This window comes from Piliocolobus tephrosceles, chromosome 2 (genome assembly GCF_002776525.5).
Source record: "Piliocolobus tephrosceles isolate RC106 chromosome 2, ASM277652v3, whole genome shotgun sequence".
Lineage (NCBI taxonomy): Eukaryota > Metazoa > Chordata > Mammalia > Primates > Cercopithecidae > Piliocolobus > Piliocolobus tephrosceles.
Window position 1 is genome coordinate 17,483,745 of NC_045435.1, and position 22,946 is coordinate 17,506,690.

Consider the following 22,946-nt stretch of genomic DNA (forward strand, 5'->3'; position numbering starts at 1 on the left):
AAAAAGGCCTCACTGAGAAATACCATTTAATCTGAGCTCTGAATAAGAAATCAGTCTTGCGAAGATTAGCATTTCTGGCAGCATTCCTTGTGCATCTTGGACAAGCATTCCAGGCAGAGGCAAAATGTCTAAAAAGAAAATGACCTTGACAACTTAGAGGAGTTGAAAGAGGACCAGAGAGACAGAAGTGGGTGTGTGAAGAGTGATGAGAGATGCCACCGATGTAGGCACCAGCCATTAAATGCAGGGCTTGGAAAAGTAGGACAATGAGGGTTTGGGTTTTATACTAAGCATGATGAAATGCCTTTGTATAAGTTTAAATGGAGAAACGACATGAAGAGATATGCATTTGAAACGTTTATATGTTGAAACTGTGTGAGACAGAGATCGAAGGCGTGGGAGTGTGGAAGCAGGGAGCCTATTAGGCAATACTTTAGTAGTCTAAGCCAGAGAGGATGATGGAGAGAAGTGGCCACATTGGGAATGTGATTCGGAAGCAACATTGATGGAATTTCGTGATGAATTGGAGAGAAGGGTAGAATAGAATCAAGGAAAAATTTTAGATTATAGACAAGTACATATGTTGTTACAATATTTGTGAAAACTATATTGTAAGAAGCTACAATGCAGGTTTTATGTAAAAATCTATATCTTCTATTTAGGAATGCCATTGTTTCTGAAAACTAATGCCAAAATTTCCTCCCATGGGCCATTGCATATTGCTTGAAATCTCTAACAAATGAGCCAATTAACACACATATACTTGGGTAGAAGAGCTCTGTACATTTTGGTAAAGCTACAGCCTGGTCTTATTTCCAAATAAACAAATACAGAAGGACTGAGTGTCACAGATTCGATCCTTCTCTTTACCTTATTTTATACTGCAACTGAGAGAAAAGATTATATGTAAATAAGGTGAGAAAATATTTTTTAATGATGAATTTTTTTACTGATAGAAGGCAAGAATGAGAGTTTTTTTTCCTATGTGCATTTCAGTCTGTGATCCATGTAGCACATAGAAATATTTATTTCAGAATGGTATCTCTCAACAGAATTTTTATTCTAAAAGCAGAAACTTTAATGTATCTGCTTTATGCTCATCTTAAAACAGAGACATATAATTAAGCCTTAACTGTGTTGAGTGTGCCTACACACATACACCTTTTAAAATGTTTTATAATGAAAATAGTGCTCCTGTCTCTACTATTTTATGCCATTCCATTTCTCTCTGCAGAGTTCAACAGCATATTCATCCAGTCAGAGGTACACCTTTCCTACAGGCATCAGAGCTCTCCCTGCTTATTCATGTCCAGAAATGATAGCGTTTTATCTCAGCGATTAAAGACGATACTGTTTTAAGAATCATCCAACTAGTTACTGCCTGGAAACTCTCAACCAGAGATGAGAGCAGCAACCATAGGGCTCTTCCATTAGCACAGCGTTTGTTGCTCCGTATGGATGTCTTTTCCGTCCTTTTTTTCCCTCCACTGTATATTTTCCATCTATGCTTCTAAGAAAAATGCTCCAAAGGAAAAATGCTCATTATGAGTACACAGAATTAACTTACCAACTGGTAGTTCTGTTTCCAAGTGAAAGAACAGATTTTAGTTGAATCCCTTTTTAATGTTTGCTAGGCTTTACATCTGTCCATAATCCAGGCTTCTTTTTTTCCTTCCCCACCCACCCATATGAGCTAGAAGATGCACTCTCCTAGTTCTCAGTGTGTTGTAAAGATCACCTTGCTTAAAAAAGTCATGTAGCCTCTCAATACTTCTAGATGTTTTGTTGCTGGATAATTTAACAGTAAATGCACGTTGCAGGAGCTGGCAACCTTGTAGCCCAGCTACACTTTTACTATGAAGCACAGGACATTTTTCATTGTATTGTGAGGGAAGTTCTGAGATCACTGATAATCATGACATGAATACATGACAGATATATCTCTGTAAGATAAGGGATGTATTATTATAATCATATTTGCTTAGTTCTATGGCAAGAAAATTTTAAAAGCAAATTTAAGGTATTACTTTATGATGTTCCTAATCTGTTGCTTAATGATTACTGCATTCCCTGATATATATATTATTTTGCTAAATTTAGAGTCAAGTACTGATAACTCTAAAGAAACTGAATTTATGTTTTGCACATATGGTACGTATTTGAAAAAGATGATAGATGGTTTGGAAATGTCTGTTAAAGTGCAAGAAAAGATACCATCCATGATTCCATTTTTCCTCTCCCATAGCAAGCAAGTTAACTGAAATGGAGACTCACTATCCAGGATAGAAGAGGGAACCTGGGTTTACCTACAGTCCCTGAAAATGATACATGTCTACATGAGTAACAAAGCTCGGAAGTTTGGCTTGATGCAGCAGTCTGTAATATCTATGTGTACAATTTTCTGTCTTTGAGTGTTTTTTGACATTTATTATTAACAATAAAAGCTGAGTGAAATGAAAGTAGCAATCTTATTGATCCTTAGGAGCTAGAAAGGCACATTTAATAGCTCAATACCTTTTAGTAGACCAAAGCACATAGAGATCTCTAGCAGTAATATTCTCTATTAAAATTCTAAAACTCCAGAACACTCTTTTTTAAATAATGAATCCTACCAACTAACAATAAAATATGATGTATCCTATTCTCTATATATCTTACTTCTGAAGTAAATTATCCTGGAAACATAGAAAGCAGTATCTTATTTCCATCACTGTTTAATAGACAAATAAACAAATAAACAAAACAAACCGTAACAGTCAAGTGATATTTTAGAAAGACCAAGATTATCAGAAATTGTGATAAACTGAGTAGCAGGACAGAAATATAAGCAAATCTTGATTCAAATTTACTATATAGTATCATAATACTAATTATAGAGATTTTACTTATCTTACATGGTTGTAAAGATAAAATTTGCTAGAAATGCAAAATACACATATGTAAAGAAAACAAAATCTGTGGAAAGGTGCATAGTGGGCAATTTCATTCTAAATGATAGCAAGAGTTAAGATAATAAAGGAGTGATGAATTGTTATAAAACTTATTCGTACAAGGAGAAAATAATGAAGTAAGAGAATAAGTTAGCACAGTGGTCAAATAATTTTAACACTCACGTAGGGTTACTATGGTAAAAGGAAAAGTAAATTTGGAAAGGAAGGGGGAATATTACAAAAGATTTTTTGAATAGTGCATCTCAACTCTGCTATAACTGTGAGATAACATGATATTTCCTCCAAAGCTCTAATCATTATCCTTGCTATCCTTGTCTACAATCTGGACCTGCTATTGATAGTATAGCTATTGGTAGAAGGAGAAATTAGTTACTAATTTTTCTGCTGGTATTACTGTATTTCTTCCCAGATCCTGGGGACGGTTTTGAGTATGGAGGTGACATTAAAGAGTTGCAGCATCTCTGTCTGTTTCCCATTTGTATTTTGAGGAGTGGTTATTAATTTCTCTGATGAGTTTAAAGAGAGGTAAAAGCGACATTGGGAAAGTTAAGAGGGAGGAAGTTTAGGGTTTGGAGTATGTGGTGATTCACGTTTCTCACTTTCCATAGATGTTCTTTCTCAAAGCTTCCCCGGTACTGTCCATTTCTGACACTTTTATGAATGTATTTTTAATCAATTGATGATAAATAGAAGAACATGCATTGCTTCCAATCACAAAATAGAATTAGTACCATTGGTCATTCCCTATATCCATTCCTTGCATGATAAAATGGTATCATCTGCTATGTTCTCTACAGTGAATGGATGCAGATCTGGGTAGTTTCTGCTTGAAGATGAGATATTCAGCCTATATTCTCTGAACTTAATGTTGCATCAGAGAACAAGGGTGACTATAACTTATGTCTTGCTTTGTACATGGTCAATTTGTTATATTGTTGAGTTTTAAGACATTTTCTATCTCATATGAAAATTCAGAATTTTCTCATTTTTCAATAGCATTAACCTAATTTATGTTCTGGGTAGCCTTCCGGGAAGATTATGCGCAATAACTGTATGCAACTCATGGGCAAGTTTCTTAGCAGAGCCTTGGAGTTTGATTGCCCTTGGTATAATAAGACTACTAGAAATATAATAATAAAAATAGTCTAATTTATTCTACATCCGTATAGCTGGCACTTTGCTGAGCAATTCTATTTACAATGTATGTCATATTATAAATGAATTTATTAATTTAAAATAATATTGATCATAATATTTATATTACTGTAAATATTTATTATAATTATATTTATAATATTTATAAATATGTTATAGTTTATAGTAACATATCACTATACTATATATATATAGTAACATATCACTAACATATAGTGATATGTTACTAGTTTTAAACATTCCATACGGTTGGAACTACACAAATTGTGAACATCTACCACATTGTATGACCATCTTCCTATAGCTCTTCTATTTTGTGTTATAATTATCTAAATGCTTAGCTTATCTTCCACACTAAACTATAATTTTCGTATTTGTTATTTACATTTGCTCCTTTGCACCTGGTAGATAAGTACTAAATATCTATTGAGTGAGTGAATTAATGTTTCTCTTGATCCTAGTTCTTCAAATGTTAAGAATAGCAATGGGTCAAGATATTCAAAGCCACTAAAACTATGAATATAATCATCCATTGTAAATAAATAAATAGTATGACAACAATAATCACAAGAGATATACTTCAACATTTTTATAAAGAAGCAAATCGAAACTACTGTGCTCAGAGGGATTAATTAGTATAATTATGGCGGCTAATTTAACAGCTAAATATTTCCATTGCCAAGCTTGTTCATAAAATGTGCTACTTTCTTTCTTAATGGAACCTCCACAGTGCAAATGTTTCATAAGCATGATGTTTAATCTTACAGGTATCAGTATGGTGACTCTGGTTAGGCCTTTCATTGAGGATAAATTTTAGACTGGCAGTTTTAAATTACTACATGTGGTCCTAATGCTGAAACTTTTAAAGGTGTAATTAGGAGGGAGTGGGGGAATCACCAGTGTCTCTAACACAAAATGTCAGTGGTTTTAACAATTAAATGTGGTAGCGTTTAAATCATGCACTTCCATTGACACCCAAACAATAAAATCTAACTATTATGATGGCATCCAGATAGTAGATGGTTTCACAGGAAAGTGCTCAGACCTCCATCAAGTTAAGAATCAATAGAATCTAGGCAATTGTGGTAGAGTCAAAGACACAGGTCTCAGCTCATGAAACACCCTCTGTACTAGAGCTGTATTCAATTATCACCACTAATGTAAAATCAACCTTGGTATAAAAGATAAAAGGGTAAAGTTCTCACAAATGATCACTTATCGCTCCATTCCAAAATGCATACAGCATTCATTATAGATCGAAATGCCACTCAAATTTCATCATTTAGTATGGTTTTGAAACAGCCAAACCATGAACCGAAGAGAGTAGCTTTTTATATTTATACAACTAGTGACTAATGAAACATGATACCCAGTGTGCAAAGGGGAAACAACCTTTATTTTGCAATGAACCCAATTGGTGCTCCTTTTAAACACAGCATAATATGGTTTCACTGTTTCATTGAGCCTCTCATTACTTGTGTCAATAATCCTAGGTAAACCACTGTTGAACTTCACAGCATTTATCTAGCAGCATGAATAGCATTAATCTATGGGGTGCTTTTGATGAATTGTAGTTCAAAAAGCAAAGCCAAAAATGACTTCTCACAAAGTGCTTAGGGAAGTATTTATTAGAAATATGTCAACTGCCAACTCCCTAAAGGTAGCTTGGCTGTTTAGGAAATCATGCTGTTGGCTAGCTTGCAAACACTGAGAAGATATATGAATTTTCCTGACTTGAACTACTTTTAAAAAATGATATACTTTTCATTTTGGTATATTATTTTTTCTGTCACTTCTCTTCTAATTCTCAATATTTTATGTCATATAGATTTTGACACAAGGTGACATGGCCTACAACATGTCCCCAGGTTCTCAGAAACTGTTAGGTGAGAGAAGCACTTGGAAAATTAAGGTGAATCATATAGACTACACTTTCCCTATATGACTGCATGATCTAAACATCCAGGGGGCATCAACTGAAATCTGAAATCTACTCTTGGATCCTGCTCTAAGGATCTGACTTACTTTCCTGACACACCCAGTGGTTGTAACATTCTCTCTGGCAGAAAGGCCAGCAGGGTTTGTCTATAGGGATTACTACATTTAAATCCAATTTACCAGTCTAATTTGATTAGGCTAATTTTTCCAAAGTTGAATTTTGTACAATTCATGAAGTGCTAGAAATTAAACTGTTAGTTCCACTATTTTCTGGATGTTTTACACGAATAGCCTATCCACTGTAAACCTTTCGTTGCTTACCACAGCAGAGTGGTAGTAAGTACTGAGAGATCTTATACAATAATACAATTTGAAAATAGGAAAACTGTATATTGACTGAAAATATCAATTTTTTCCAACTTTGGCAAACTGAACAAAATGAACACCTATGAAAAATAACACGCATTTAATTATTTTTCCCCTAAAATTAATCTCTTTACAAAGAAATAGACTAGACCCCCAAAATTCTTTTTGGAAAGGTATGGAACAAACACGTACTTCTTTCAGTATTCCATAAATGGATTCAAGGGAAAGATGTCAAATAAACATATTTTGTCCATCGTTTCTAAGATCCAGGACTTGTGACAGCGCTGTGTTATATACAATACTCATTTAGTATACAGTAATATTATGTTGAATATAATACTAGTCCCAGAAAAGTTTTCTTGGTGAAATATGATGGAAATCTTACATTGGCTAATGGCTCTTCCTAGTGGAGATTCACAATGCACCCTGACATATACAATAGTCTGAGAAGTACTGCAGTAAAGAAACCTGACTAATTTTATTTATCACAATATTCATCAATCTCATAAAAATTCATCTCCATCTAACAATATCTAAAAGAAGCTACTTTATGAAAAACCCATTGTGTCATTTGAAAGTTGGAGAAAACAGAAATTGTATTCACTCATGAGGACTGGTATTTCTTTTCGCGATTGTGTTATATGTACTCAAATTGTGCCATAAGTATAGTCAAGAAAAGTCTGTAAGAACTTTAAATTATTGTTCACATGAAATTAATGCAGTTATTGTTAATATTGTACACTCCTATTTTTGCTGCATTTCAATGACACACTGTCATTCTTTGTGAAACCAAATTACAGAAGTTATAAAGTATATGTTTATGATAATATAACAAAAATTAGCTTAAAGGATATGTAATTTTCATGATTCTGGATTATAAACGAAAGCATTTATTTATAGAATTTAAAGACAATCAACCAGGTGTGATGGCTCACACCTGTAATTCCAGCACTTTGGGAAGCCAAGGCAGGCTGATGGCTTGAAGCCAAGAGTTCGAGAAAAGTCTGGTGAACATGGCAAAAGCCCATCTCTACTAAAAATATAGTGGCGCACACCTGTAATCCTGGCTACTCGGAAGGTGAAGCATGAGAATCGCTTGAACCCAGGAGGTGGAGGTTGCAGTGAGCTGAGATCATGCCACTGCACTCCAGTCTGGGCAACAGAGCAAGACTCTGACTTCAAAAATAAACAAATAAATAAATAAAAATGAAATAAAGATGATCATTAATATAGTTTATGAGCCAACATATAAGAATTATATTTATAATTGAGAAAGCTTTTCGCAAAAAAACTTATGTATGTTATAATTTTATCAATCTGACTGGGAATATATTAATATTAAATCTTGGAGATACTTATGGGATGTCCTTCTGAAATAAAAAGAAACTGCAATTTTGTTTATTGTGCTTAAAATTTTGATATATTTAAACAGTTTTTCAAGTTACACGTCCTTTCACATATAATGTTTTCAAAAAGGTACTCACCATGCACAATGAGAACATACTCTGCACTGCTTTGGCCAATCGTGTTTGTGGCTTCACATCGATATGTACCATTATCCGTTTTGTTCAGGAAAAGAATGTTTAGCTCCCTACCACTCACAACCATTCGGTCAGGATCTGGTAATTCTCCGCCATCCTTTGTCCACAAAACAGGTTCTGGCCTATTGGATTGAAACATGCACGTAGATAGCAAAAATAAGAAATGTTACATATCTGTGAAGTAAGTAAATCAATCAATTTTTAAGTATTTAACACGTATTTTGTACATAACCATATGCTAACTTCAATAAGATACTAAAAGGACCATCACACATTCACTCAAAAGAGTTGGAGGTATAGCAAATATAATCTGCTTCTATCGTATTTAATTAAGGAGATATGTATTCAGAGACTAATTTGTTGAGTCACTGCAGCAGTCACTTCTGGTTCCCTGCTCAAGTACTGTAGCCCAGATTCTGCTGCTAATGGCTCACACGCCACATTGGAAGACTGCCCTTAGGCTGTTGCGGGTAAATCTTCCTCAGATGTATTTGGATATAAGTAAACATAAATATTTATATTTATATATAAATATATACTTTATAAATATTTATATTAAAATATGAATATAAATATATAATTAATAATTAATATTTATATTATAATAAATAATAGATATATAAGTATTTATATTCATACATAAAAATAAATACAAAATATAAAGTAAATATAAAAAAGACACAAATCTTTGCACTTAGGGCCACCCCTGTGGCACAACCTTGCTTGAAAACACCTGAATCTTCTCCATTTCACCTCTGCTGTTTTTCTCATTCTTTTAGACGTTTTTACTGTGTTTTCTTTTAACAAAATTCCTACAAAGGATCCCTATCTCAAAACATGCTTTTAGAAAACAAACAATAAATGAATCATAGATTTCCCTCTTCAAAAATTTCAGCCTTCTGTAATAATTAATGATAGAAATAGTTGTTAATATCTATTACCATCTGCTAGTTGTTATCCTAGGTGCTTTATATTTATTTTCTATAATTCTCAGAAGAACACTTTGATGAATGTTACTTTTTAAAATCTCCTGCATATGAGAATACAGATGAGAGAAGTATTCAAACCCTGGCCTTCCTGTAGAGTTGATGCTTCATCTACTACCTCCTGCTTTCTAGCATGATGAATTTTTTTCTAGACTTAGAATGGCAAGTTTTCTAATTTAAGCATAATTTTATCACATGGAATCATTTTCTCAAAAGCTTTGTTAAATTTGATAGAAGTATTGAATTTATTTTTGTTATTATGAATACAATTGGAATAGAGGCATTGAGTAAGTGATGTCTATGGCTATGGCATCCTTTCTAAGAGGAAGGATATATACTATTCTAACAAAATTTTGTAGAAGGGAAAAAAGTTGTGAAAAACAATAACAAATATTGTAAAGAATATCAAAACAAGCAGATTGGCGTTGGGATAAAGGAACTGATCATCAAGTGTTTAAGTACCGAAAACACTTGAAGAGTGTGATCTTGTAATGTAAGAAATATGTATTTTGTCTCCTCCCCAGCTCCTAACATAGTGGCTCCTGAAGCCCGATAGACAGGGGTGATAGCAGAAATTTTTGTTCTATTTAGCCTTTGACCCCAATTCCTGACAAGAAACTCCTAAGATCTTTATACAGTCATATGCCACTTAACTTTGAGGATATAGTCTGATAAATGTGTCATTAAGTGATTTTGTCATTTTGCAAAAACCATAGACTACATTTACACAAACCTAGATGGCATAGCCTACTACAAACCTAGGCTGTATGCTATAGCCTATTGATTATGCTATAAATTTGTACATCATGTTACTGCTCTGAATACTGGAACAAGTTGTAACACAGTGGTAAGTCTTTGAGGGCATAGACATGGAAAATGTATAGTAAAAATATAGTGTTATAATATTTTGGGACCACTATCCTGTATGTGGTGCATCACTGATCACAGTGTTGTTATGTGGTGCATGACTGTAATTTCCTGAGTGATAGTAGTCTCTGACACGGAGCTTCGAAGTCTCTTGGAATTTCCAGATAGGACTGATAGGAGAATCTTTTGCTCTGAGATGCTCCTATGAGATGTTCTAATCAGAAGATTCTGATGGGCTCCTAGGCAGCTTACTGGGTAATTACGGGTTGGAACTTTCAGTCCTATTTTCCTTTCAACCTCCAGGGAGCTGAGGTGACTGAAAGTTGAGACTATCATCAGTGGTCAATGATACAACCAATTATGCCTGCCTAATGAAGTCCCCATACAACCCAAAAGGACAGGATTTAGAGAGCTTCTGTAGTGCAGAGCATGTGGAGGGTCCAAGATGGAGGCACGCCAGGGGAGGGCATGGAAGCTCCACTCCTGTTCCCACATACTTTGCCCTATCCATCTCCTCATCTCACTGTTCATCAGTTGACTTTGTAGGGGAAAAATAGATAGCTAGATAGATAGATAGATAGATAGATAGATAGATAGATAGACAGACAGATAGATAGATATAGATTTTTTTTTAAGTTCCACAAAACGTGTGTAGAACATGCAGGCTTGTTGCACAGGTATACTTGTACCATGGTGGTTTCCTGCACCCATCAACCCGTTATCTAGGTTACCTCCCCTCACCCCCGACCCCTCAACAGGCTCTGGTGTGTGTTGTTCCCCTCCCTGTGTCCATGTGTTCTCATTGTTCAACTCCCACTTATGAGTGAGAACATAAAGTGTTTGGTTTTCTGTTCTTGTGTTAGTTTGCTAAGGATGATGGCTTCCAGCTTTATTCATATCCCTGCAAAGGACATGATCTCATTCCTTTTTATGGCTGCATAGTATTCCATGGTGTATGTGTGCCACATTTTGCTTATCCAATCTATCATTGATGGGCATTTGCGTTGGTTCCAAGTCTTTGCTATTGTAAATAGTGCTGCAATAAACATATGTGTGCATGTGTCTTTATATTAGAACAATTTATATTCTGTTGGGATTGCTGGGTTAAATGGTATTTCTGGTTCTAGATCATTGAGTTTGTGTCTTTATAGTAGAATGATTTATATTCCTTTGAGTATATATCCAGTAATGGGATTGTTGGGTTAAATGGTATTTCTGGTTCTAGATCCTTGAGGAATCACCACACTGCCTGCCACAATGGTTGAACTAATTTACATTCCCACCAACAGTGTAAAAGCATTCCTATTTCTCCACAGCCTTGCCAGCATCTATCGTTTCTTGACTTTTTTATAATCGCCATTCTGACTGATGTGAGATGGTACCTCATTGTGGTTTTGATTTTCATTTCTCTAATGATCAGTGATGTTGAATTTTTTTTCATATGTTTGTTGGCTGCATAAATGTCTTCTTTTGAGAACTGCTTGTTCATATCTTTTGCGCACTTTTTGATGAGGTTGTTGTTTTTTATCTTGTAAATTGGCTTAAGTTCCTTGTAGAATCTAAATATTAGACCTTTGTCAGATGGGTAGATTGCAAAAGTTTTCTCCCATTCTGTAGGTTTCCTGTTCACTCTGATAATAGTTTCTTTTGCTGTGCAGAAGCTCTTTAATTTAATTAGATCCCATTTGTCAATTTTGGCTTTTGTTGCAATTGCTTTTGGCATTTTCATCATGAACTCTTTGACCATGCCTATGTCCTGGATGTTATTGCCTAGATTTTCTCCTAGGGTTTTATGGTGTTGTAATATTCTTTATAATTAATGAGTAAATATAAGCAAAGTGTTTCCCTGAGTTCTGTGAGCTATCCTACCAAATTAACAAAACCCAGGAAGGAAGTCACGGGAATCAGAGTTTGTAGGCAGCTGGTCGGAAGTACAGGTAACAGTACGTGAGCGGCATCTGAAATGGGAGGCAATGCTGTGGGACTGAGACCTCAATCTGCAGTCTAACGTATACATGAATTGAGTTACATGACACCCAATTGGTGTCTCATGAAAAACTGATTGGTGGTGGGGGAAACTGATTGTTGGTAATACACATTTTGGTGGTCAGAGACAAACTGTTGTAGTAAATGTGTAAGTATAAAGTAGTAAACAGTTTGGATTTTCCTGTCTTCAGAAAGATAAAAAACAAAAAGGGAGGGTAATTTTATCAGATCTATATCCATGAACATTCTGAAAGAGCATTATATGATAATAAGTGAAGAAACTAGGTACATAAAATATTGGAAAAATATAGTAATGTGTATTATTCAATTAGATAGACAAATTACTCCCTTAGTATCCTTAATAAAAGCCAAATCATTAATAGTTCTCAACTTGCTTCATTTATCCTAAATCTTTTAACTGCTATTTGAATTTGCCAATTCTTATTTTATAATAGGGTGGATTGTCTTGTACTATGTACATCCTTAACATCTCTTGAAGGAGCAAAAGATGATAAAATAAAACTGATTTGTAGCAATGTAGAAATCTTGTCCTATCCACAATGTTACATAAGACCCATATTAAAATAGCAGTTACACTGGTGATACTTTGGGGTTTAGAACATTCATCTTTATAATACTACTCAAAGGAAGTAATTTAGTATCTTAGGAGGCAATCTTTTCCTGATGTTTGAACTTTTAAACACATGCAGAGAAAATTGTATGTATGTATATATACACTTCTATACACTCAAAATTATCCCCCAAAATCTAAAGTGTATACACTTCTATACACTCAAAATTATCCCCCAAAATCTAAAGTGTCAAGACTTTTTCCTAGTTGTGTTTGTAAGCTTTTAGTAACATCTTAAAGCAAATGGCTCTGTAAATATGTAGTTAAATTCAAATATGTCTTTTTAAATTGTTTACATAGAAATGCAGTTAAAGATCTAGGTAAAGTATTCAAGTTGCCAATCTGTATTTTAAAACAAAACAAATTTTTTCAAAAACAACAACAACAAAAAACTTCCTTAAAGGAAATAGCAACAACAGCATCTACAAAATTGGTTAACAGGAGGATGTAGTTGCATAAGTCTTTGCTGACACTGAACTGAATCCTTCAAGAATTCTTGATCCTAGTCTCTGTGGTAAATCTTCAAGGTGGCAAAATAGCACCACAAGATGCAAATTTAATGAAATAGAGGTTAGAGTTTATGCACAGATTACAAATAGCCTACACATATTCCCAATTAGTTTTTAAAATGTTCAAGCTTCTCAATATCACCATAAAAATATTAAGTGGTTTAGCAAGTCTTGATACAATTTGTGTTTCATCTTAATAAAGAGGGCCCCCTAGGCTTTCTCTAATTGGAACCCAGAAATGATTTAGCTTCTTGCTACAAATGAATAACAATCTTCCCTGCTGTTCAGGCATCCAAAGACATCATTTAAAAGTGGTTTCAGTCTATAGTTTCTATGTGATAAGGCTGAAAAGAGCAGGAGCTAGATACCAGGAGTAACAGGACAGTGAAAATAGCATCAGACGTGAGATGATAACGTTACGCCACTCTGCATGAGAACACTTAGTCCACCCAGAACGTTTCTCTTTAAGCAGCCCAAATAATTAAAAAGTTGGAAAACTTATGTTTGAGATAAAATTTTGATTGTGTTTCTATCAATTCTATAAAACTATAAAGACGTTTATTTTTCTTTATATCTAAAGATATTTTTTTCAGCAGTTTCTTCCCAGAGCAACACACAAGTTAAAAGTAAAAAGAGAAACAAAATATGCTTATATATTTATTCTCAAATATCCCGAGGCATTCATTGATGAAGTTGTTTTTAATCTTAACACTTTTTTTAAAGAAAACCTATTAACTCGGTGTTTTGTTTTCTACATATCTAATAAGAGATTACCTGTATGTTTCACAATTCCTCATTTATAAATCACTGTTGAAAGGTATTGCCACAAGTCTCTCAGACGTTGATTTTTATTTCATGTTTGAACCAGATACAAACCTGATTATTAATTTTCAGTGATATTTTTTAATTTGTATTTGGTGCATTTATTCTGTGCCATTATACCATAGCAACAGTGCTTCTAATCTTTTCTGCTATTAGAAACTATGGGATTATTCACTCCCTAGATACTGAGAACGGAAACTTTCTTTGCCTTAACCGTTCACATCACCTCTTTCAGGTTCGTGCTTCCTAACAGGAATAAGGAACAAGAAGTTCAGTAATGGAGAAGTGAGTCCTATCATGTAGGTCTCCCAGGAAAAGAATCTTCCTGGTGTGGAAAGGGACAGGAGTTAAACACTATGCAAAATTTGAAATGTTCTCCAGTCTCTCCTTTTTCCAAACAGTGATATCCCTCCTTGGGATCTGTGCTGCCTTTTTTTCATAAGGACAGGATATACTGGCGTCTAACACTGAAATTAATCCTATGAAAATTAAACTTACTTTTCCTAAATGGAAAAAAAAAAGTCACCTTTCCTATCTGGAAAAAAAAAAAAAAAAAGTCAAATTCAAGAAAACATCTTGTTCTATCTTAAAGGACAACGAACAAAAATTTCAAATATTTATATCTTACACTTCCCTTAAGACAAAGCACAATCATATAGTCAGTAACTTTATGCTTATGTACCATGTCACCACATGAAGATGCCTACTGGCTTTATTTCAGTTTAGAAATTCCACAGATGGGCAGTAAGTATTATTAAAGTTTTAAAACCAGGGAGATTTTTAAAAACTTAATTCCTCTCTATTTCCTGTGATATTTTCACTGGAAAGTGAAAGAAGTGGTAGGAGTTGCATAAACATCTTGATCCTTTTTCTGCTTTAAGCAAAGACTTTTCGATTAAGAAATTATAGTAAGAGTCTATGCATAATACGCCCAATGTTTATGTTATTATATTTTTAGAGAGAGGGAGGGATAAGGTAAATGTAAATTAATTGACAAATGGATTTGAAGATTGTTCAAGTAAAAGATTTGAAATTTACCGAGTTCAGGAAAAAAGAATCCTGAACAAACTTTAGCCTCGGCATTTCCCCTTTGGGTAAACTGAGATTACATCTCTAAATGAAGCCCAAATACTGCTAAATAATTGAGGAGGAACAAAAAAGGAGAAGAGGAGAAACATTAGAAGCTGGGGTTTCTTGGTAGCTTTTTAAAAAAATTAAAATGTAAATACAAAGCAATCTAAAAGAGCAGTATTCTGAAAATTGTGAAGCTGATTACAAATATAATTTTTAATAACTTTCTGTCAGAAGTTAAGGATGTAGCTGAAAAACAGCAAGAAATACAAAAGGACTACTTCTGGGCCTATTTATTGCAGTAATCATTAAAAATTTAAAAACTACACTAAGGGTTTTTTGTTATTGAAGATCAAGTATATATTTCTAAACATAATTTATAAATAGCATTCCACATATATGCAAAGTCATATTAATTATTGAAAAATTATTGCTTTAGGCCATTGGAGTGTACATCAAGCTGTGTTTTCTCCTCAGATTTCATTTTTGTACAATTTAGTTGTAATGAAATTAGATTTTCTTTTATTCTTGGTATTGCTTTCATACTTTTATGGGAGCAATTCTTTAAATATCAAATAAATTTTAGTATAAGTTAGCTTAAATTTGAGTGTTTTACTTATTAAAATTTAGGCTCATTTTAAAATATAATAAATGAAACATCTATGTGTCTGATAGTCTTTGTACATATACAAATGAGAAAAAACAAAACTTCAGCACTATTTATTGTAGAGTAGTCTTCAATGTGTTTCCACAGGTTTAATTAACAGAAAGTGTCCCATTCTACACTTATATCTTAAGACAGATAAGAGATCAATGAATTTTCCTTTTTGTTAGTTAAAAAATGGCTGTATGTTCTTTAATAGGTACTTGATAAATGCATGAAATTATCAAATAATTATCTATAAACAAATCTGTGCAAGTTTTTGAACCAGGGATTGTGAGGGGTATAAAAAACTAAAATAAAGATCTGTTCTGTGGTATTATAATCTAGTAGTTTCTGCACCATATATGTCATCAACCATAATATTTGGTAGCATACAGTAAGTGGCATAAATGGGTTATAAAACATCAGAAAGATTCATCATCTATATTAGGGACATTATAATAGGCTTGATGAAAAATACAACTGTTGATTACTGTGTTTAATTATAGCAGAATTTTGACAAGTAGAAATAGAAGACACCAACTCAATAGGAGTCTGAGCCCTGGGTAGAATGCTTGCCCTCAAGAGGCCATAATGTTGAAAAGATTAATTTAAATATTGCGAATGCCAGGAAAGAAATGAGAATAAGGTTACCAAGTAAAATTGCTATTGGCCAAAAATTACAAATTAAGAAAAGGTAAAGTTAAAAGCACTTAATATGATAACTGAGTTGGGAGTAATAAAAGCAAAAGGCAAGCCAGAAGTTGTGTGTGAAAAATCAAGAACAAGTACTCTTATAAGTAGCTTAGTACAAGAGAACGTCTATAGGATGAAAAGCAGAACATGAAAAAGTATTATTTTAGTGTAAGACCAGAAAACTGATGGTTACATCAATATGGAAGACAGAATGAAATGTGGGAAGGATGTTTTGGTCATAAACAGGTGCAACATGAACAAAAGCAAATAAATAGAAAAGTTTGGGGTACAGGTATTGGGGAAACATCTGTACATTTAAAGTAAGAAACAGGGCCTGGCTGGGCGCGGTGGCTCACACCTGTAATCCCAGCACTTTGGGAGGCCGAGACGGGCGGATCACGAGGTCAGGAGATCCAGACCATCCTAGCTAACACGGTGAAACCCCGTCTCTACTGAAAAATACAAACAAACTAGCCGGGCGAGGTGGCTGGCGCCTGTGGTCCCAGCTACTCCGGAGGCTGAGGCAGGAGAATGGCGTAAACCCAGGAGGTGGAGCTTGCAGTGAGCTGAGATCCGGCCACTGCACTCCAGCCTGGGCGACAGAGCGAGACCCCGTCTCAAAAAAAAAAAAAAAAAGAAATGGTAGTCAAGATACTTAACAGCTGGTATAATAGGCAGGCAATAATCCATTTCTCAGTAAGTTGTACTGGTGACTACTAGAGGGATATTAGTTCCAAATTTATGATACATGTTATAAAAAATGCAAAAAGAAAAAGCAAATCTTATTGAATAGCATTAGAGCAATAGACTAACTTTTAAAAATACATAAATAATTCCAGTATTTTAATTGTTAAAATGTTGAGTGATTATTTTTCTGCAATCTTTCTACAACTGCCATGTTGTTCAATTTACTATATAAACACATATGCAATGTTTCCAAATTTTAAAGGGTAAAATGCTTAAATGTCATCTCAAAAATCAATGTATTTTTAAAACTATGGATTTTAAATCTATGAGCAAAAGAGTGCAAGTCTGAAGATCTACTAAACGTATATGACAGTACCATTCCAAAATGGTGTCTTAAACGTATTGAGACATGTTTGGTGTAGGGTTTTCCAGTGAACATTTACATAATCCCTCAAAATAATTGGCTTTTTGTTGCAAGAAAACTGCTTACCTGGAAATGTTCAAGAAGTACATTTCCTCTATGGATCTATAACCATGGTTCTGCAAGCTCTGATGGGACTTTCACAAGACATTGGAACATTTAATTGAAAGTGATTGAGTGCCCAGCACACCACAGATGCCCATGCCCAGTCTAAATAACAGCAGCGGAGAGTACCGAGAGTCAGCTTCTTGTTTCAAAAACAAAACCAAATATATTCGGTCTCATTTCCAAGATAATCACTTGTGTGTTTCCAGAGAGTCAATGTGTGATTAAATTTTGAAACCATAAAATAGAAGCAAAAGACCATATGGACCTCAGAAAAGAAACTCATTATGGAAAGGACTGCACATATTTTTTTTTTTTTTTTCAATTTTGAAAATTTAGAACGAATTTTCCAATATTGTATCTTTGAAGACATTTTGGAAGAAACTGACTGTATTGCTTTTAATTTTTAATTAATTAATTGAGACAATTTTGCATTTCTCTAGATATCAGAACACAAAGTAAAACACATACACAGACACACACACACAAACACACACACACCCCCCAATCTAAATGCTCTGTATCCTTTATTATACAATTACTGCTGGTATAATAGTATTTATATGATAAGGAGATGATCATTATGTTTATCCCACTAATAATTTTAGTAACATTTTAAACATAGCATTTAATAAGAAAGACATGTTCTTGAGGAGTGTTTTATTTTAAAATTCTGCTTATTTTATTTATGCTCTAGGCTTTCCATTGTATTGCACTGCAGTGATACTGTTTTGGCACTAATTTTGTATTATAGCTGTGACCTGAAGTCTTTATCTTTTAAAAGTTATATAAAATTCCAGTCTACAGCTCCCAGCGTGAGTGACACAGAAGAGGGGTGATTTCTGCATCTCCAACTGAGGTACCAGGGTCATCTCATTGGAGCTTGTCGGACAGTGGGTGCAAGACAGGAAGTGTAGCCCACCAAGCATGAGCCAAGGCAGGGCGAGGCATCACCTCACCCTGGAAGCACAGGGGTCAGGGAATTCCCTTTCCTAGCCAAGTGAAGCTGTGACAGACGGCACGTGGAAAATCGGGTCACTCCCACCCTAATACTGTGCTTTTCCAAGGGTCTTAGCAAACGTCATACCAGGAGATTATATCCCGTGTCTGGCTCAGAGAGTCCCATGCCCACAGAGCCTTGCTCATTGCTAGTAGAGCAGCCCGAGATCGAACTGCAAGGCAGCAGCAAGGCTCCGGGAGGGGCACCCGCCATTGCTGAGGCTTGAGTAGGTAAAAAAAAGCAGCCTAGAAGCTCCAACTGGGTGGAGCCCATCGCAGCTTAAGGAGGCCTGCCTGCCTTTGTAGACTCCACCTTGGGGGACAGGGCATAGCCAAACAAAAGGCAGCAGAAACCGCTGCAGACTTAAATGTCCCCGTCTGACAGCTTTGAAGACAGTAGTGGTTCTCGAAGTACGGAGTTTGAGATCTGAGAATGGATAGACTGCCTCCTCAAGTGGGTCCCTGACCCCTGAGGACCCTAACTGGGAGGCACTCCCTCACTAGGGGCAGACTGACACCTCACACAGCCAGGTACCCTTCTGAGACGAAGCTTCTAGAAGAACAATCAGGCAGCAACATATTCATTTCAGCAATATTCACTGTTTCACAGCCTACTCTGCTGATACCCAGGCCAACAGGGTCTGGAGTGGAAGTCCAGCTAACTCCAACAGACCTGCAGCTGAAAGTCCTGACTGTCAGAAGGAAAACTCACAAAAAGAAAGGACATCCACACCAAAACCCCATCTGTACGTCACCGTCATCAAAGACCAAAGGTAGATAAAACCGCAAAGATGGGGAAAAACAGAGCAGAAAAGCTGAAAAGTCTAAAAACCAGAGCACCTCTCCCCCTCCAAAGGAATGCAGCTCCTCGCCAGCAGTGAAACAGAGCTGGATGGAGAATGACTTTGACGAGTTGAGAGAAGAAGGATCAAACTTCTCCGAGTTAAAGGAGGAAGTTGGAATTCATCGCAAAGAAGTTAAAACCTTGAAAAAAGATTTGATGAATGGCTAACTAGAATAACCAGTGTAGAGAAGTCCTTAAATGACCTGATGGAGCTGAAAACATGGCACGAGAACTACATGACGAATGCATAAGCTTCAGTAGCCAATTCAATCAACTGGAAGAAAGGGTATCAGTGATTGAAGACCAAATGAATGAAATGAAGTGGCAAGAGAAGTTTAGAGAAAAAAGAGTTAAAAAGAAGCAAACAAAGCCTCCAATAAATATGGGACTATGTGAAAAGACCAAATCTACATGTGATTGGTGTACCTGAAAGTGACGGGGAGAAGGGAACCAAGTTGGAAAACACCCTGCAGGATATTATCCAGGAGAACTTTCTCAAGCTAGCAAGGCAGGCCAACATTCAAATTTAGGAAATACAGAGAATGCCACAAAGATACACCTTGAGAAGAGCAACTCCAAGACACATAATTGTCAGATTCACCAAAGTTGAAATGAAGGAAAAAAAATGTTAAGGGCAGCCGGAGAGAAAGGTTGGGTTACCCACAAAGGGAAGCATCAGACTAACAGCAGATCTCTCTGCAGAAACTCTACAAGCCAGAAGAAAGTGGGGGCCAATATTCAACATTCTTAAAAAAAAGAATTTTCAACCCAGAATTTCATATCCAGACAAACTAAGCTTCATAAGTGAAGGAGAAATAAAATCTTTTACAGACAAGTAAATGCTGAGAGATTTTGTCACCACCAGGCCTGCCCTACAAGAGCTCCTAAAGGAAGCACTAAACATGGAAAGGAACAACTGGTACCAGCCTCTGCAAAAACATGCCAAATTGTAAAGACCATCAATGCTAGGAAGAAACTGCATAAACTAAGAGCAAAATAACCAGTTGACAGCATAATGACAGGATCAAATTCACATGTAACAATATGAACCTTAAATGTAAATAGGATAATGCTCCAGTTAAAAGACATAGACTGGCAAATTGGATAGAGAGTCAAGACCCATCAGTCTGCTGTATTCAGGAGACCCATCTCACATGCAGAGAAACACATAGACTCAAAATAAAGGTATGGAGGAAGATATGCCAAGCAAACGGAAAACAAAAAAAAAAAAGGAAGGGGTTGCAATCCTAGTCTCTGGTAAAACAGACTTTAAACCAACAAAGATCAAAAGAGACAAAGAAGGCCATTACATAATGGTAAAGGGATCAATTCAACAAGAAGAGCTAACTATCCTAAATATACATGCATCCAATACAGGAGCACCCAGATTCATAGAGCAAGTCCTTAGAGACCTACAAAGAGACTTAGACTCCCACACAACAATAATGGAAGACTTTAACACCCCACTGTCAACATTAGACAGATCAACGAGACAGAAAGTTAACAAGGATATCCAGGAATTGAACTCAGCTCTGCACCAAGTGGACCTAATAGATATCTACAGAACTCTCCACCCCAAATCAATAGAATGTACATTCTTCTCAGCGCAACATCACACTTATTCCAAAATTGACCACATAGTTGGAAGTAAATCACTCCTCAGCAAATGTAAAAGAACAGAAATTATAATGAACTGTCTCTCAGACCACAATGCAATCAAACTAGAACTCAGAATTAAGAAACTCACTCAAAACAGCTCAACTACATGGAAACTGAACAACCTGCTCCTGAATGAGTACCAGGTATCGAATGAAATGAAGGCAGAAATAAAGATGTTCTTTGAAACCAATGAGAACAAAGATACAACATACCAGAATCTCTGGGACACATTTAAAGCAGTGTAGAGGGAAATTTATAGCACTAAATGCCCACAAGAGAAAGCAGGAAAGGTCTAAAATTGACACACTAACATCACAATTAAAAGAACTAGAGAAGCAAGAGTAAACACATTCAAAAGCTAGCAGAAGGCAAGAAATAACTAAGATCAGAGCAGAACTGAAGGAGATGGAGACACAAAAAAACCCTTCAAAAAAAAAATCAATGAATCCAGGAGCTGGTTTTTTTTAAAAGATCAACAAAATTGATAGACTGCTAGCAAGACTAATAAAGAAGAAAAGAAAGAAGAATCAAATAGATGCAATAAAAAATGATAAAGGGGATATCACCACCAATCCCACAGAAATACAAACTACCATCAGAGAATACTATGAACACCTCTACACAAATAATCTAAAAATGTAGAAGAAATGGATAAATTCCTGGACTAATACACTTTCCCAAGCCTAAACCAGGAAGGAGTTGAATCCCTGAATAGACCAATAACAGGTTCTGAAATTGAGGTAATAATTAATAGCCTACCAACCAAAAAAGTCAAGGACTAGACATATTCACAGCCGAATTCTACCAGAGGTACAAGGAGGAATTGGTACCATTCCTTCTGAAATGATTCCAATCAATAGAAAAAAGAGGGAATTCTCCCTAACTCATTTTATGAGGCCAACATCATCCTGATACCAAAGCCTGGCAGAGACACAACAAAAAAAGAGAATTTTAGACCAATATCCTTGATGAACATCGATGCAAAAATCCTCAATAAAATACTGGCAAACCAAATCCAGCAGCACATCAAAAAGTTTATCCACCATGATCAAGTGGGCTTCATCCCTGGGATGCAAGGCTGGTTCAATATATGCAAATCAATAAACGTACTCCAGCATATAAACAGAACCAAAGACAAAAACCACATGATTATCTCAATAGATGCAGAAAAGGCCTTTGACAAAGTTCAACAGCCCTTCATGCTAAAAACTCTCAATAAATTTGGTATGGATGGAACATATCTCAGTAAGAGCTATTTATGACAAACCCACAGCCAATATCATACTGAATGGGCAAAAACTGGAAGCATTCCCCTTGAAAACTGGCACAAGACAGGGATGCCCTCTCTCATCACTCCTATTCAACATAGTGTTGGAAGTGCTGGCCAGGGCAATCAGGCAGGAGAAAGAAATAAAGGGTATTCAATTAGGAAAAGAGGAAGTCAGATTCTCCCTGTTTGCAGATGACATGATTGTATATTTTGCAAAATCTCCTTAAGCTGATAAGCAACTTCAGCAAAGTCTCAGGATACAAAATCAATGTGCAAAAATCACAAACATTCTTATACACCAGTAACAGACAAACAGAGAGCCAAATCACGAATGAACTCCCATTCACAATTGCTTCAAATAGAATAAAATGCCTAGGAATCCAACTTACAAGGGATGTGAAGGACCTCTTCAAGGAGAACCACAAACTACTGCTCAAAGAAATAAAAGAGGACACAAACAAATGGAAGAACATTCCATGCTCATGGATAGGAAGAATCGATATCACGAAAATGGCCATACTGCCCAATGTAATTTATAGATTCAATGTCATCCCCATCAAGCTACCAATGACTTTCTTCACAGAATTAGAAAAAACTACTTTAAAGTTCACATGGAACCAAAAAAGATCCCGCATTGCCAAGACAATCCTAAGCCAAAAGAACAGAGCTGGAAACATCACGCTACCTGACTTCAAACTACAGGACTACAGTAACCAAAACAGCATGGTACTGGTACCAAAACAGAGATATAGACCAATGGAACAGAACAGAGCCCTCAGAAATAACACTACACATCTAC

General features: G+C 35.5%; 1 protein-coding gene across 1 annotated transcript in view; it reads right to left on the minus strand.

The window, feature by feature from the left end:
* CADM2 (cell adhesion molecule 2) overlaps nucleotides 1-22,946 on the minus strand; it is a 1,093,258-nt gene that overhangs the window by 83,718 nt on the left and 986,594 nt on the right. Inside the window, exon 8 of the mRNA XM_026457246.1 lies at nucleotides 7,895-8,073. Within this exon, the coding sequence (XP_026313031.1) occupies nucleotides 7,895-8,073 (179 nt within the window). The remainder of the gene's footprint in view (nucleotides 1-7,894; nucleotides 8,074-22,946) is intronic.